Here is an 18622-nt window from a genome sequence, read left to right on the forward strand (position 1 = left end):
TTCACTGTCTAGCCACTGGCTCCTTTAGTATCTTTGTTTGCTCCTCAACTCAGCTGAGTCGAAGAACAACAGTTTTTCATGAACTGCAATTTTGCTGTACATGGATGTTCGTGACAAATCTGGACTGTAAACGCTTCTCCTCACAGCAATCCCTGCCAAAAAAACAACTTTCTGTTCTGCATCACTTCTTTTTTTGGTCTGGCTTTATGAAGCTGACTACTTCAGCGCTTTCATAAACAGTATGTTCTCAAAATTTTCAGACACCTAATTCTGCGCAAACATCCCAAATTCTTTTCCTATGAAGTCTTGTTCGTCTGAGGAGCCATGCGATATATGTATTTTTAAATGTGCATACTTCTAATGTCTGAAGCATTGCATAATTTTTTTCCCTCTCTAGTATCTCATGAGATGATTTATTGGAATGGAAGAAATCTCCAAGTTTTGCATTTGCACTACTGGACTGAATGTTATTTCCCAGGGTCTTGGCATCCAGTGTCACAAAAGCAGCCCTGGGACAAGAAGAAACAACAAACTCTTCGGAAGACAGGAAAACAGAGATGTAATGAGAAGAACTTCATCAGTCCAAGTTGGGTTCTCTTTTGGGGGTGAGGGGAGCAGGCAAAGACTGCAAAACCCACAAAGAATTGGCAGAGTTACCTGTACCAGATAAAAATCAATGTGTTTCAGTTGACTGCGGCTCTTTAAGGTCACAACGTTAGAATGCCAAGTTTCATTTAAAAATCACCATCTCTGGAAACAGCCGTTCATTTCACTCTACCAGCTAATAATAATATCAGTTTCTTTACTGATGTTTATATAGGGTCTTTCCAGCTATTCCATTTTTCTCAATAACAAGCTGCACACCTAGTACTAACACTTACTGACTTTCCTTACAGAAATTCTCAGGTACTTGCTAACCTTAGCAAAGCATTTGCTAGGGGATGCTGGTATTTGCCAACTGGCCACAAGTTTAGTGGGGGAGTCAAGAGAGCCAGTAATTTGGGTACTTCTGTATCTGTAAAGCACTTCTAATAACCCAGTGTCTTCTAAGACAGAGATACTTTGGCTTGAAGTTTTCTATCTTGGTGTTCTTCCCAAAGCAAAGCCGCTGCATTTCATTTGTATTCTCCCAGTTTAGTAACTTCAGAGCCAAGAGAGGAGGAAAGAGGCCACGGCAGGGCCAAAATAACATACATGATCTTGAAAAAGACTTATGCTACAAAGGCATATGTGCAGGAGGGCAGGATTAAGAGAGTGTAGGGATCTTGCTCCCAGGCTTTTTCAAAGTGACTGACCTTGACTATGGGAGCAGGGCTGTCATCTAACTGCAGAAGCATGCCCTCTGTTTCTTGCAGAAGACATGAGTCCCATGTACCCCTTTTCTGTGGATTCTGTCAGAAAGTACTGCTGAGGACATGCCTTCCTCCACAACACCTGGTACCAGTCATGGTATCAGGGGAGGAAAAGCTCAGCTGTGCTCCAGCGGTCCCCTTCTCTGTTCCCACAACAGTATCAGACAAGGAGAGACCTTTAGGAGCACCAAAATTGCAGCTAGCAGGCCAGACGTTAGGACTAGCACAGCCATCTATGCTTTGTAGCCAACAGGGACACCAAGGGTTCCAGATGTCAAAGACACTTGGAAGTTGTTTGTTGGTGACAGGCAGGAGGCTTCCTTCAGAGTCACATCTTTTTATGTAAGAGGAGCCAGAGACACCATCACTGCGACTGGTGAAATCACAGGTTGATGGACTTGCGCTCAGAGCTCAGGAGTAGAGAGCATATGGTGTGGCAGAAAGCCCCAAACACAGTCTGTCAGCAACTCTGTTGGGCAGGAAGGTGTTAAGGGAAAAGCCTGTCCCAAGAACAGCACCAGGTGGCAAGAGGAATCCCTCTGCTACACAAGGTAGCACAGCATTGTCTCTTATGGTGCTGAGATACTCGAAGCAAAAATACAGACGCTTCCCACAGGAAACAGAAGCATTTCTGCCACATGCTGGTTTTGTTTAGCTCGTATTTCACAGCCTCAAGAAAGGCCAGATTTTCTGGTAAGTGGGTTCACTGACCTGTGGCACATGGGAAAGAGCAGTAACACAACCAGCAGCATCCAGAGACCTCCCTTGCTGAAGGGCAGGAGGAATCACTGCAGGCCTTCACCACAGAGGCTTGGGATTAGCTGGTGGCTGCGTGGGGCTCAGCTCCAGGCTGTCCTACTGTCCCCACAGCTCCTCAGGGAGGAGGAGCTCCATATACAGCTAGCCATATCTGTACCAGAGCTTTAAAAGATAAACATGCTAAACCTACACGGGCACAATGTTCTATCTGGATAAATAAAGATTTTATGTCGTCACTTACATTACTTGTGAAGGAAGACCAAAAGTAGGTTTGGGCAATGACTCAATCTTGGTGCTAAACACTGAGAAAGAATACCTGGGACTTTTGCCCCATGTGCTGGGGAGCAGATGTGAAGATTTCTGAGAAGCATTCAGCCTCCCCCGGCACCAACCAACACGCCCACTCCCACCCCATGTACAGAGAGATCCAACAGAACCACAGTCTGTGATGCCCACGGTACCACCGTGCTTCGGAAGAGTACTTACTCTGTAGCCATCTTTCTTTCCGCAGCTTCATTTTTTCTTTTTTGGAAAGAACTGTTTTTTCTTCTAAACCTAGAGGAGAAGAGAGACATGAGATGGAGCCTGGCTCCTGCACACAGATTCAGTGCTGGACACTTCCCAAAGATAGCAGAGTCTGTAATATTTTGGTCAACGCTTGATGCCTTTGAACTTGCTGGCAGGTCAGGCAGGCCAGGGGCTACACCACACCTCAATTTTTAGCCGAACAAATCAAACCCGGCTCGTTGTTGGTTGAGAAATAAGAAATGGGCAAGTAGATCAGATCCTCATCACCGCAGGCCCTGTTTTCTCAAGCCAGGTAGCTCTTTGAGAAAAGTCTTTTCAGAGCCCCTTGCCCTGTGTCCTGCACTCACGCGTGAACCTGGTCTGAGAGCTGGCATTTTCTTCTGACTAGCCACAAGTGATGGGAGGACCTACAGGTTCCAGAACTGGGAGCAAAAAGCAACTTTTAATCTGAAAATATGCAGGCTGATAAAGCTAAGAAGGAGGAAAACATAGGCTGCAGACATGCATGAGGGTAGGAGGCGGAATGGCAACCTGACACGGCCATCGGCATCCGCCTGCCCATGGCAGGCAGGGGAAGCACGGCAAAGGGTCTGAAATACCCAGATCCATGGCAGCCCTAAGAAGCAGTTGTTACTAATAGCTTGTAAAAATGGCTAGTACCTACTATACACCAAATTCAGTATTTGGAAACCAGCTGTTGATCACTTATATCCAAAACCAAGTAAAATAACGTCACAAGTATTTTTACTGCAGATCTGTTGCAGACACTACAAAATTTTATCTTATCTCTGGTGTTTAAAACAAAATTGACTTTAGTCAACTTTTCTCCTGAAATGTGCTGGGAATCCTGCTACAGGAATGCCAATGGAGGAAAAAGCTCCCCAAAGACCACTCTTCTCCCCTTAGGTTATTCTTAAGCCTGGAAAAGAAAAAATACCAGTTTTCTCCCGAAAAAAAAAGGAATTCAGTGCAACTCTAAGAACAACTCACTGAGGACAACCTCTCTGAAGCTGCGAATCTTTGAGGATGATTTAAACAAAAGTAGGATGATAATTTAGTAATTTCAATGTCGTAAGATGAGAACAAGCCTGCTAGAGCTGGGCAAGCTTTTCCATAAAGCCAACAACCACCAACATGTTTTGAGTTTCTAGAGGACATGGAGAATGAAGCTGTAGCTTTTACTGTCTCGTGTCCCAGAAAAATGTGTTACTGCAGTCAATGCACCCAAGAAGCAAGAAATAAAACCATGCCTAGAAGCTATCACTTACTTACAAAGCTCAGGGATATCTTGAAGGGTTTGTGACTGATGGTATGTGACTGATGCTGCCATCCATTTGTTCGTCTCCTGCATAAAGCATCAATGCATGGGCACCCTGCTAGGTCCCATCCAGCAGGGCAGCCCAACAGGACAGCCCCACCAGCATGCAGGGCCAGGCAATAACAGAGACAAATATCTAATCACATTAAAGGCAATTTTACTCAATGCATTTGTTGTTGTACCAAAACGGATGCTAAAACAACTAATTGCATGTTCCAATAACCAACTCCCAGCCACCCCTACCCCCAATCACCCCATGTTTCTGTGGTTTCAGGGAAAAAAAGGATGAATCACGAGAGGCCAATTCGTACCCTGATGATCTCTGAAGAGCTGCCTGCAAAAGACACCTCCACCCTGCCTTTCTGGCTGCCCAAGCCTGCTGAGATTTCAGCAGCAGCAGTGCTGGGGAGATTTGCCCCCTTGCCTGAACACACACTCATTACTTCATTGGGACAACAGCGCCCGGTGGGATTTGTTAATGAAAATAAAAAAAAATTTCAGCCAGCTGGCCAATTCTAGTAATAACATCAATTCATATTTTTTTTTTTTATTTCCCCCAAACAGCAGTGGAATATTTAAGGAAACACAAAAGCTGTTTTCTTGGCAGGAGTCCAACCTCACTGGAGGCTTGGGGACAGTGGCTGGCACCCAGGCCAGCAGACACAGATCACCAGAGGGGTGCAGGGAGGGGCGCCGGATCCTTTGTCCTCCCACAGTCAGCAGCTGGCAAACCGGCCAGTTTCTGCCCTTTCTCAGCACCTGCTCCCTGACACCTCCATTTTACAGATCCCTCCCCGTCCCTCAGGAGGCTGTTTTGCTGCTGAAGGTGCCAAATTGTATTTGACAACTTCCAGTCGCGATGACGAGTGCCAAAGCCGCTGCAAACGACCGGAGAACAGCGGAGGTAGAATTTAGCACAGACTGTCCCCAAGGTACTCTTTTATTTTTATTTAGCTTGCAAGCACCTCTGAGATCAAAGCCAGACCGCAGCTCCAGTTTAATTATTTTTCTGTGAAATCAGAAGGGTTTAGGTCCCCACCTCTGGCCCATTCCACATGTAATTTAACAACACTTGCCTTTGAAACCTTGTGCACGGAAGAAAGGTAAGCAAAAGCCACTTACATTAGCTGAGAGTAATTTACATATTTTAAACCTGACAATTATTTCTTTTAGCAAGGATGTGTTTTTTCTTCCCTCTGATCCGCACAGTACAAAACATCTCAAATATAAACAGATTAAAAAAAAACAATAGCTTTTTGCCTCCTACATTAAGCATTTGATACTACTAATGGCAATTCTCAGGATCCTGTTTTCATGGCAGACAAGCAGTTTTTTATTGATTACAGCTTCCTTCATTTCAAAAAGGTTGAGTTTTTTTGGAAAAGGACTCCTTAGACTAAAAAAAACCCCACATATATATATGACTGCTTTTCATAAAGGACTCCCTTAGACTATATATATATATATATATATATATCTTAAAAGTCCCCTTTTTATCCTTTCTAGGCATTCAGAAAAAAGCTGGACTGGGTTAAAGCCATAACACTACAGGCTTCCCTGGGCCCTGAGACCCCACTATTTAAGTTTGACTACACAACTGAGAGGGTGAAAACACAGGCTTCACAGTTCCAGGAAACCACATTACTTTGGGGACTTGGCCATGAGCAGAAATATCAAATATGAGCAGAAATACCAAATCAACCTGTGCCTGTGCAATGCCACACAAAGAGAGGAGGGTTCTTCAGCACTGGGCATCTGCCCCCGCCCCCCCCACGCAAAGTTGTAGTGAAGCACTAAGTTGCCCCTTTGGTTTGAGCTATTAAGAAATAGCCCATAGTAATAAGTATTATTCCCAGAACTCCACTGATACATAACAGTAAAGCTGTTGCCGCTCGAAACATAGTATTTTAGCAAAACATGGTACTGTATAAATTTAAGTTAAACAACAACAGATGTGTTAATTTTAGCCTCAGTTGTATAACAGCAGCAAAAATGAGCATATGCCTACAGCTGTGGGATGAGTTCACTAAAAAAATCCAAAGAATACATCCAAAAGCAGAAGACTGGGTGTGGGTTTGGGTGGTTTTTTAGTGGTTGGTTTTTTTTTTAATTCTATAGTGTCACTTGTAAATTGTCTAATACCCTTTTACACTGAAAGGGCCTGGGAAACGGTAAACCAGTCTCCTGGGGCAAATGCAGCAGTGGTGTGACCTGACAGATACCAGTGCAGATCTACTGAAGGTATTCTTTTTCCTCTAGGAAGAAGGTTGAGGGACAACATGAGACAGGCAGAGTGTCAGTCAAGATGTCATCCAGCAGCAATGGTGCTCCACAGGAGCCAGCCCTGCAGCTCACTGCCCTCATCTCACCCAACAGCTCAGCTCCCAACCAGGCAACCTCCAGCTCCACTCCTCCTCCAGAAAGCACTGACGCAGCAGTGTCTGGGGAGCCTGGGTCACTAGTGGGACCGCGGCTTGGAGGTGGCAAGGACAGAAGCAAGGGGTTGATATCCAGGCTCTCTGCCCCATTACTCTTAGAGGAGTCTCCAGAGACAGCTTGGTAGCCTGTATGTGGTGCACAGAAACCATGGCAGGGGAGCGTTTGGGTTTTACCTAAGCCCTGGGTAAAACCAGGGCTTAAAAAAAAAAGCCAGCGTTCAAGCCCTGCCACCCTAAGGAGGCTTTGGAACCAGTGTTGGAAGAGAAGATGACAGCCCCTGCTGGGACAGGGCAGTTTCACCATGGATACAGCATTTGCTTTTCACGTTCCAAAACAAGCTACATTATTTTTGTTCACACTTAATCATTACACCAGCATGCAGGCTTTCCTTCTGCCCCCGATGAGGCAGGCGTCCTATTTAAAGTGGGATCTGCATTCTCAACCCTTCCAGATCCCCCAGTTATTTAAAGCGGAGCCTAATTGCAAGCCTAGCTTCCCATCCGAGACCCAGAGGAGCTGTGCAAATGCAACTCATGTCCTCATGACAAGGTCATGCCTTTGTCAGGCCTGGTAAATATCCTCAGGCTCTGACCGGATACAGCAAGGGCACAAAACCTCCCTCTGCAGAAGAGCCGAGACTCATCTCTAGTTAGCCGCATAAATGCACAAGTGATATGCCATCTGAAGTGGGAGCAGTACCCCTCAGGAGGTGACCAAGAAGTCACAATCTGCACAGTAGTCTGCGAAAGGCAATTCTGGAGACGAAGTCCATCCTCCCAAATGGTAACTTAAGTGCTGCAGACATGCTCAGCCCCTGCCACGAGGTAAAAGTACCTCCTCCTCCTCTGCCTGAGGCATTTGTCACTCTTCAGAAGTCCTCGGTCTTCCCACCTGCACCCTCTCAGCATCCATCCCCAACACAGAAGTTGACATTCTAAGGGTCAGTCTCAGAAAGGCACACAAAGGATGCTCAAGGTGGCCCAGTGTGTCACTGTCCTTAAAGCCACATTTGCAGCTGGAAGGTTATTTTCATAACCAAGCAGGAAAGAGGTACCATGTCTCAGGGAACCTAGATTTCTGAATCAAGCATGCCACAAGGACTACAAAATGCCTTGTTTGAGCCCGGTGCCAGCTCATTGCCAGTTCATGGCACAGAGAGATACCAGCAACCACCGTGAGCCTCCCAATGGAGAAGCTATGGCTGCCACAAGGAGCTCACATCATCTGCCAGGTCGCAGGCTCCTCGCTGGGACAAGTTATCTTTTGCTCCTGGAAAAAGGTCAGCTTATTTCAGGAGTTATCCTTCCTGTAAAACACATACAGGCTGCAAACATGGTGGGGTCAGAGAAAGAAATACCCCACCACATACTCTGTAGCATGCAACCTTCTTAGGGGAGAAACATCCACAAAAGTAGCACTGGGGGACAGCAGGACAACCATGTGGCCTCTGCTTTATTTTGTTCATGAATTTCCATTAGTGCCTTTCCTGTATTACCTCCATCCTGCTGCAAACACCCTGGAGGGCAGCAAATTAGGTCAGACCCATCACTAGTCCAGGGCACTGAAAAGGGCACTTTTTATCACATACATTTTGCTGGTTTTGGAAAGTTTCTCCTAAAAAACTGAAAGAAACCATGTATCTACTATCAGCATTTGCTGCTCATTCCCTCGGTAGGCAATGAGAGTTGAGGAAGAAGAATGAAATACAGGACAGGAGACAGACAGTGCCACTGTCTGACACCAGACAGCCCATGCTGCTTCTCACCTTCCTGACCAGGAGAGCATTATGAGATGCACCCAGGACCCACAGGAGGCGAAGCAGGTGTAGAAGCGTTTGCTGGCACCTACAGGAAGAGGAGGATTTGCCTACAGCAGGCAAAGTGAATGTATTGAACTCATCTTACAGAAAGCTTGGCTTTAAGCAAACCCAAGGGAATGAACAGTAACCATCTGACACCTACTAAAGCTCTTGAAACTCTGCATGCAGAAGGTACCCTTTTTTTTAATAGTTTCTTCTTTAGACTAATTTGTCCTTATTACATTGCAGATGCACAGTTTTGTCTGAATAACGTAGCTGTTACCACTCAGCATCCTTTTTTCCTGCTGCTTACACATTTGGCTGTCCTTTCTCTGGGAGACTTGGATGACTACAGTGAGCAACAGCCAAACCAACCTCTGTATGCAGCAGGTTTGGAAGTACCCTCTTGCTGTTCTTCCAGTGAGCATGGAAGCAGTGAAGGAGACAGCTCCTCATCTCTTTTTTAAATGCCTCCCTGGTCAGAGAAAAACAGCATTTGGCAAAAAGTGCAACTACCGAGGATGTTGCTGCACCCATGCAGGAGCTCCACGTGATTTGCTAGAAAGTGTCCCCAGTTCTGCTCCCTCCTCACCAATCAGACAGGTCACCTTGAAATAAAAACCACCCAGTTCTCAGTACTCCCTGAGCTGTAATACTTTGAAAACACATGCCATCTCAGGGACTTTGCAAGATCAGGTGTGATTTCATTCCAGAAATGGGTTTGGGAGAATGAGTTTGATTTCAAGAAAGGACACTTCAATCCCCCCTGCCCCTTTTCATGTCCATGAATTGTTGCATGTACACGCAACAAGTGTGTGTACATTTCTTCCAACAAAAAAGCAAGAATTTCTCCAAAAGTATCCTGAAGTTCCACAGCACAAATAAGATATTCTTATTTGTCAAGGAATGGCATGTCCAGAAAAGCTGACTTTTTCTTTGCTTCCTGTGGCGTGTATTTGCTTTCTGTGCAGCCCCATAAACAGTTTAAATACCAGTGATCACAGTGAATTTTATGCCCAGCAGCTCTCAGCAAATGCTGCTGCAGCTTCTAGCCTTACAAAGGGTCACTGAGTCCAAAGAGAACAGAATCAAGGGTCTAGGATTTCAGTGCATATTTGAGAAACTGCCAACAGCTCAGTTCATGAGATCTCTTTCAGGTTTCATGACAAGCCATCGTGTCCTTCCTGCACACCCATCTCTGATCACAGCAAATTACATAGGGAACATCCACAGAAGATGAGAATTTGCTGTCTGCACATGAGGCAGAATGAATGGCAAAGCCTGCTTGCAATCAAGCTGATACAATGAGTTGTAGGTCTGCAGCAGAGCCTTGTTTTTTCCACAATCAGCCAAGAAACCCGACCATCTCCAACGTCCTGCCTTGCTACTGCTAGTAAAGAAACCAACTGGCTTCTGAGGGAGGCTTCATCGCCCTAGCCACTTCAGAGAGGAGAACCAACCAGGCTTTCTTTGCTTTCATTGTCCATGTAGAAGCCTAAGAGTCAAGTCTCCAAGAAGTGCAAGACAGTGGAAACGAGGCCAAATGCTGCTTCAGGCAGCGCCAGGGGAGCCTGGACCAGCAATGCCATCATGCACTTCCCTCCTTCACCTAAGGAAAACAAGTCTGATCTGCTCAACGTATTCCTTCAGAAACATGAAGAAGTGCATCTCTGCGAGCTCTCAGGTTAGAAAGCTGGTGAGCTTGTATACTGGCATTAAGCATTACCGTACAGGTAAAGCAGCTGCCTCTGTTGTAATTCAGATATAAGGGACAATAGTGCTATGCGAAGCCCTCAAGACCTGACTCTCCAGAGTAAGGCTCCCCTGGGAGCACGGGCAGCCCTCACTTCCCAAAGGGGTCAGACTTCATGAAGTTGCAGCACCCAGTCCTAGAAAAAGTTTTGCAAGTAAGCAGCATGTAACCTCCCTTAGGACTACACCCACTCTACCTGCTTCCCTGCTCCTGCTGGGAACGAGACCTGGTCCAACAGGATTTGCAGTGTCTCTGTCCACTGCCAATTCCTTCCCTTGTCCGTGGAAGCCTAGCAAGCCACTCTTCCTCCTCTTCCTTTCATCCAGCACTCACGCTGCTTCTGGGAAGTAGCACATAAGCTTGGGATACAAAGCACTCCATAGTCACCCATGCATTCATAGCCTGGTTCAGCCGTGGTGTAAGCTAGGACTGGAAGCAGCCTCATAGATGAGGTTACACGTGTTATACACTCGGGGCATTCTTCACTACTCCTTCCTATGGCTGACCTCCTCATCTCTGTAGTCTTTTCATGTTGAAGGTAAGACTACACGTGTCAGTCATGCTTGCACAAGGAAAGCGCCCCCAACACACAATCTGGAAAGTGATGTGGCTATTTAATTTTGGGTTTGTTTGACTTTAAGCATGGCATTTGAGACTGCATGCTAGTGAGAGCTGAGGGCCTGAACTCTCAGATATCTAGGGATTTGTTTTTTGGAAACCATCTCTGCAGAGAGCAAGTGACAGCTTTCTTGCTGAAAGGAACATAATTTTATTTTTCTGTTGCATTGGAAGAAATGTCAAGTTGTTCAAAACTTGAGAAGGAAGGATGAGAGAGAATACCAGACTATTCCCAGTGGTGCCCAGTGACAAGATAAGAGGCAATGGGCATGAATTGAAACATTTGGATTTGGGATAATTTGTGGGTTTTTTTAACTGTAAGGGTAGTCAAACACTGGAACATGTTGCCCAAAGAATCTCCATGGAGATATTCAAAACCTGACTCGACACCTGGACAAGCTGCTCTATCTGACCATGCTTAATCAGGGACTGAACTAGATCATATTGAGAGGTTCCTTCCAACCTTAACAATTTTGTGATTATGTGCAATATCCAAAACAAAAAATTCAAACAGCTTTCACAGGTGTACCTACTTTCAACACCCATACAGAGGGGCTGTCCTTTGGAAAAGATACTTGCCCTAAAAACAAAAGATTTGTCTGGCACGGCACAGGAAAGCACTGCAGAAGATTTTTCATCCCTACTCTTTCCTGCTGATGATTTCAAAAAAGATCAGTGTCACCAGCAGAGCATAGGAGCTTAGCGCAGATCAGCCTTTAACTCCAGCCTCAGCAGACACTGATCATGCAGAGTAGCAGGGTTTTGCCATCCAGTTTGTTTTCCGTAAGGCAAGAGCACTAGAAGTACAGAAAGCGGGAGCTTCTCAGCTGCCCCAAGAGGACACAACCCCCCTTCCTGGCTGGACAGCATGATGTAGACAGACCATTCCCTTTCGAGCCCATCCTCCGTTTACGGACAGTGAGGAAAAGTGCACAGATCTGTGTCTCCCTTGTGAGAAAAGACCTGCCCTTGCAAAAACCATATTTGAAAAGTCACCTTGGCAACAGAGTTCCTTCAAGCAGGCATCTGTAAGGCAATGACTCATAGGTTTGCCATCGCAACCTGACAACAAGGTACCGGGAGCACGCTGAGGTATATTTCTGAGCTGTCTTTACCTCCTGTAGCAAATATTTTTAAGATTTGTACAAAACCACCGACACCACCAAGATGGACCACCAAAGCAGACTTGAGGGAGTCCACAGCACGGCACAATCTGGACAGTCAGCAAGTCCCCTTCCATAGAGGATTAAATTTGTATTTTAATAACAAAAATAAGATAAACGCATACGAGATATTTGTGTGGATATTGCAGTTTTGATAGGGAGCAGCCTGAAGAACAGAATACAATTTCTATAAAAGCTTAAACAGCAACAAATATTTGGAATGAGATTTATTCTGATACCAAACGTAATTCATGCTTACCAATGGGTAAATTCTCTCCTTGGGGCTAAGGGAGAATACCGAAACATCCCTATGCGTTTTGACAACGCCTTGTAGGCTTGTATTTTAAAAAGGTTTTCCCTAAAATATCCTTTCCATTCCTGCTAATAAGATTACCTTCAACTACATTGTCCTTTGAAAAGTTTGAAAAATCAATACCTTCTGCAGTAGTACATAGTGAAAGACCTAGATCTGAAAGCGTTACCGTATTTGATTTTACCTGTTGCTTGTAATTTATGCAAAATGCAAGAAAATATTAATTTACCTTAATTTCCTTCCTAAGGTAAATTACCTTAAATTCCTTAATTTGAAGTAGCTAGTAGACAATTAAATGGGCATTCTCTGGGAAGGTTCACCATTTCCAGCCACTGGTTCCTATAACCCCTCTTGCATTTGTACCTGGCATTTCTCTTACAAGCATATCCTTACCTATCACTTCATATGTGCTCTTTGAGCTCCTTAGAGGAGCCAGCTCTGCTCTACTTGTTATTACATTCTCAGTGCGTGAATCTAGTGGTGACCCTGCAAACCAGTCTTCAGTCTTCTTCCCTGGATTTGACAACAGGCAGATTTCTTCCCACCCGAAATTCTCCACTTCAGTTCTTAGTTTCTGAAGAGCTCCTTTAATGGGGCTGCAGACAAAAGACTTCCATTTTATCCAAAATATTGATTTTACTGTTTAGCAGTTTTATACAGTTGAAGTCACCCTACACTTCAGACAATTTTGTAGCTCCCACAAGTCGTGCATAAGAGAGATTTAGACATAACCGATGTTTATTCATATTTATGAACACACTCCTATGTTCACCAAGTACGGGTGTTTTTCCTCAAAATACACAGAGAACCTCATTTTATGCTGCATTTCCCTTAATGCCAAAGGAGTGGCCTGATGGAGTGCTGGGGGAAGGAGAAAGGCAGAAAACAGTAGGGAAGAGAGGGAAAAAAATATGTATTTAAAGATGCTCAGAAGAACAGCAAAAGCACACAGGGTGAGGCTTCCGAGGCAGACAGGCAAATATGTCACTGTCAGGTGCCACTGCAGCACTGGCAGCAGACCAGCTGCGCGTGGAAGGATGTGCAGGACAATACCTAGAACGAGTTGTGGAATTGTTTTCTCTTCCTCAGGGATTACAGCAGACATTACAATGTATTATGTACGGAGCCTCACCTTCTCCCCCGCATTTCTCCAGATAATACTTTTAATGGATTCGCTGGTTTGCTGTTAGAAGCACTGAGTTCTCCTCATTGCCTCGATCCAGGTTTAGCATCTAAAGCCATTTTCCCTCCCTCCACTGGGAAAAACAAGACATGGGAGAGATGGCAGACAGACAGTATCATCTGAAATTATTTCTTTCAACTGAAATGGGGAAAGAGGGGCAACAGGACCGCATTCACCATGCAACTCGGTGAAACAAGCTCCCTGCAGGAACTTCTGCCTTAACCAACAGGCAAGGCAGGGATGCAACCAATAGGAAGAGCTGCAGCTGTACCTTTCCTTGGATGGAGATGGAGGAAAAGAGGCAGGAGGAATCCCAGGATTCAGCCCTTCTGGAACTGATGAGTGAAGGCAGCTTACACTTTACCTGACAGTAAGAGTTGAGGAAGGAAGACACACTAATAAAACAGTTGCACAGATAAATATTATCTAAAACTGAAGACAGTGCTGCCTCTTCAGCCCTCCCTTTGCATCTATTTTGATGCAAATACACATGAAGTTGAACGCAGCTTAAGATCCTCGTGTAGGCCACTGCTCTGTCTCTTCTCCTTCCTGGAGAAGTGCACAGTAAACCCAGGCTGTCAGAATAAGCTTTGCATGAAAACACAGCACAAAGTAGCAGTGACTGACATGGCATCCATGGGCCATGTGAGTTTGCAGCTAATCCGTAGAGTTTTCTGTAAAGCAGACTGCCCTTCGGCTGGCCTCTGAGTGCTGTCCTTTCGCTGCAGAAGCACACCACACCTTGCTGTGATTGTTTTAAAACAGTAACGATTGGTGACCAGTGCTTCCTCCATCCCGGGAAAGACTGCAAATTCCAAATTCAAACTACTTCAGAATTTAAGGATACATTAATAGAGACTACAAAACTATCTCCATCAAAATCCTGTTGTTTTAATGCTTTTTACTTTATTTTGAAAAAAACACAACACTGCAAAATGAAACATATTTCAAAGTTTTTTCCCAATTTTCTTTGGCTCTTCATCACAAACAATTCAGGGATACAAACAGATTTTTAGGCAGTTTGTCATTAGAAAATGCAAATTAGGAACCACTCTATGAAGAAAAAATAGCCCTGAGACTACAATAACCAGACTTCCTGCAGGACCACTCTATCAGATGCCTTAAAACATAGAGAGAGGTTGTTATATCTACACTACTAGGGTAAAAAAAAAAAAAAGTTCTGTGCTTTACAAAGAGTGCAGGATGTAACTGGAAAACAATGTACAAAAACAGAGACAGCATTAGGTAGGCAAACCTCACTCTGACATCATCCAAGTCAGCAACAGCATTTCTCCAAAAGGGGAAAATTAATATAACAAACCATTTTATAAATGTTATTTCTAATGATAGACCCTCTCACCTTGCCCCAAGCAGCTCATTTATGGCTAGTTCCAGCCTTTGAATCTAAATGTCCTCCCAACATTCATGTCCCGCAAGTTAAGTCACAGCTCCATACAGAGTGGGATGTACCACAAGTACCATACTCTTCAACTCTACAGTCCATGCACTCTATTTTAGGACAATTTGACTTGAGTATTTGAAAATACTTCTTGCAGGTTTGTTCAGACTTTCTAGTTTGGCTGAGACTGGGTACTCAGTGTCCAAATCCAGATCAGTAACAAGTGGCATCCCTCGGGGGTTCCTATTTGGACCAGTACTGTTCAATACCTTTATTAATGACATAGACAGTGGGACTGTGTGCACCCTCAGCAAGTTTGTGGATGACACCGAGTGGAGCAGTTGATTCACTTGAGAGAAGGAATGCCATCCAAAGGGACCTTGACAGGCTGGAGAAGTGGGCCCATGTGAACCTCAAGAAGTTCAATAAGGCAAAGTGCAAGACGCAACTGTGCTAATTTGAACAGACACAAAATTGTCTAGCCCCATATTTAAATCCCCAAACACCTTAAAATGGGGTTCAGCTCATCACAGATACACAGTAACTAAGCAGGAGATACACAAAGGAGAAATCTCTGTATCTTCCACCACATTCATTGAAGTCAGGCTAGGTGATATTTTTATGCTAGTTGTAGCACTGGGGAAGCTAGCAGGGACACAGTTTCAGGTTAAGCCCGCAGATCATTTTAAAGGCCACCTCTGACCAGCGGTTTTCAAAGATTTTTAATGGACACAATCTAATGTGAACTGGTAGCAAGTCTTCACAGCACAGAAACATTTTTTTCCATTCTGTGCTTCTTAAGCCATGTATTTACAATGGCTCTCTGTACGCGCTCTGCAGGTCTAAAGCGGGCACGGGAGGCAGAACAATGGAGACCACTAGGGAGCAAAGAGGACAAATTGCATTTATTTGCACTGTCTGTGATGTCGAGACCCGGCAGAGGAAGGAACCTTCCAGCAAGCAGCTACTCAGCCCCTGCATCAGGTCAACCACTGACAGACACTGTCTGAGTAAGGGAGATACTGGCATTTCCAGGAAGCCCCTGGAAGGCGAGATGTTAACTGGAAGTATTGCAGCCTAGCTTCTAACAGACGAGAGGATTTAGCAGTAACCACTGAGGTGGCATAGGGCTTCTCCTGGAAATTTATCACCAGCGGAGAATAATGAACAGGAAAGAAACAACAGTACCAGCAAAATAGCAATGCCCAGACCACCACTGCCCAAGCGACTTGCAAGTATTGAAAAGCAAAAATGAAAGCAAACACAGCATGTCACTCCAAGGTCTTTCTACACCCTTCCTCTTAATACACACACACAACGCCACTTAAACTGGTAGGTAACAAACATTACTGGAATGACATACTATTACACATAATTAATATATAACTAATTTGACTGCTGAGTGCACTGTGATCAATACTTAATTATATTTCCAGTCAACACAACAATGTCAGCCAGAAACTGAATTGAGTAGACAATGCAGATACATAACTTCAGGGTAAAACCAAAACCATCACAACAACAGCAATAAGTGGGACTCGTACAGGAGTTTCAGCATCCTGTGCGGCGTGAACAGATCACATCACAGATGTCTTCACAGGGAAGGAGGAAGAACTGAGCCATGAAGGTCAAGAGAAGAATGTCAAAACTGGCTGAAATTGTAGGTTCAAATGACCGGAAGATAAGGATGAAGCTCTTGCACAGAAGAGAAAAGGGAGGGAAAGCAGGAACAGCCAGGGAAGGGGCAAAACCAAGGGCATTAAGGGAAACTGGACATCCACAAGACACCATTAAGAGTGAGTACAGTGAGGTTTGTCTTCCAACAGACAGGTGCAGGGCTGCTAGGCAACTGATGCCATGGCAAAACTGAAGCACACAGAAAGTCCACCTGGGCAGATGGGTAGAAGAGATGCTTTCAGGAAGGCAGGTCCCAGCCTGATGACCTGAAGAGGCTATTCACTGAGCCTTCTCTTCTCCACGGGGCACATCAATCACACATCAGGCAAGTTTTATCATCTCCTTTCATCAGTGGAGAAGGCATTCAGAGGCATAGCAGAAGATCTGGGAGAAGAGAAGATTCCCCCCACCATTACTCCCTCAGTCTCTAGTTTGATAGAGGGGCATCAAGTACTTCTCCCCAGCATCTTCCCTTTCAGAAATAACTGTGCTCACGCCAATTGTCAATCAGTGCTTTGCAGAAAAATCTGAAGCTATTACTTTTTAAACAGGACAGCTGACCTACAAGTAACATCCAAGCCTCATCTCTGCATCCCACCATTCCCTGTGGCAGACACTAATCCAATGGCAATATGGACTTGAACTTGCCCAAACTAGGAGAAGAGTGCTTAAAATTTATTCCTGAAGCCCTCCCTGCTTCACAAGTGTCCAGAAACACAAGGACACAAAGGAAGCACATATGTGAAACTGGGAGAAGTCTTAGGAAAACTCTTGAAGATCCACACAAGTATTCACCCCAGCTAACAGCTTCCCTGCCTCTCCTTGGGAGATTTGCTACATTAGCATCTGAAGTTGTCTTCCAGTTGTGAGAGTCCATGAGCCAGTTGCAATCTAGCCCTCAGGAAAGGGATTTGCGGCATGGCCCTGACTGAATGCATTCCTTTAACACTGTCATGGCAGGTAGCTATCTCAAGATGCCTTTTCAACAAGGCTGCAGGCTCAGGAAGCAGAGGGGATGCTCGAACAGTAGGAAGGACCATCTTGCCACCATGATCCAGGGAACTCTATAGCCTCAGGCTCTGTCTGCCATGAAGTTCTGAGCACAGCGGTAGAGGTGTGACAAGGAAGCTGAAATGTTACTGCTCTGCCTTCCCCCCTCAAAAGACCTTCCATTAAGCAGAAATAGTGCTTCAACATCTATAAACAAGCTGGGATTCCACTGAAATACATATTCCAGAAAAACACGTCAGGCAACAGACAAAAAGCCTGAAGTATAGCCAGCCACACCTAAGGCATGCAGTCCTCAGCCTTTGCTAAACTATGCATCAGAGAAGGAGCCTGACTTAATTTAATAAACTCTCCTTTCATTAAATCTGCTTTCTTGGCACACTAGCAGCCTCTTCCACTACATGCCTGTACAGGCAACATTTCCAGGATGCCAAGGTCTCTATATGCCAGCACCCCGCCTACTGTTAAAGGGATTGCTTCCATCCATCAGCAAATACCCATCAGCACACTGAGAGCAGTTGCTTCTGCACAAGAGCCTTGCATTCATGTTAAACATCTGAATAACTTCCTTCTAATACAAATGGAGGAGCGCTAATTTAAGTCTCCAGCATGGCTTTCTGCCTGGGTCCCAGTCTATGAAGAAGAGGGGACTGCCTGTGCAGACGCACTCCTCAAACTCTGCTGTGATGCTGGCAGGATGTTTGGGGGTGGTTTGGGGAGCAGGGAAGAGGTCTGGAAGGTGCTGACCTGCTCCAGGGAATACTGAATGCAATATTGGATTGCTCATCTCTAATGGAACTAGAGAAAAAAAATCAATTGTAATCGACTTCTCTGTTAATGACACAGAGACAAGGCTGTTTCCTCTGGAAAGATCGACATGCAATGTGCAGCAGTATCAATACCAGTGGCATTATCAACACATGACATTTGGAAACTTGGCACAGAGACAACAGCAGCAGACTCCAGCGGAGAGCAGCTCAGGGTGCAGGCAAACGAGAACTTAGCTTGAGCTTAGCTTACCGAAGAGCCTGTTGCTGCAACAGCAGCAGCCTTTCACCATGCCTCCCACACACACTCCTACCCCAGCTCTAGTGTACACCTCCAGCAGAAAAACCTAACTCACTTCCACCCAGATAAGTTTTCTGCTAGTTTAGCAAACTGAACCAAATCAAGTCAGCATCAAGCCAGGAAGACACATGGCCAGGAGCAGGTGCAAGAGGAAGAGGCCTCCTCATCTTCAGCATCAGCAAGTTGTTTGAGACAGCTGGACTCATCTTTCAGATCAGGTTGCTGAGAGACTCATCAAGCCTGGCC

The 18622-nt window shown here is 45.1% G+C and overlaps 1 protein-coding gene across 2 annotated transcripts in view; it reads right to left on the minus strand.

Moving 5' to 3' along the window:
- The window catches only part of SLX9 (SLX9 ribosome biogenesis factor), a 58553-nt gene that overhangs the window by 12212 nt on the left and 27719 nt on the right, over positions 1-18622 (minus strand). For both annotated transcript variants that reach the window (XM_054209413.1, XM_054209414.1), the window contains exon 3: positions 2598-2666. In XM_054209413.1, the coding sequence (XP_054065388.1) occupies positions 2598-2666 (69 nt within the window). The remainder of the gene's footprint in view (positions 1-2597; positions 2667-18622) is intronic.

Source organism: Rissa tridactyla, chromosome 7 (assembly GCF_028500815.1).
Source record: "Rissa tridactyla isolate bRisTri1 chromosome 7, bRisTri1.patW.cur.20221130, whole genome shotgun sequence".
Taxonomy (NCBI): domain Eukaryota; kingdom Metazoa; phylum Chordata; class Aves; order Charadriiformes; family Laridae; genus Rissa; species Rissa tridactyla.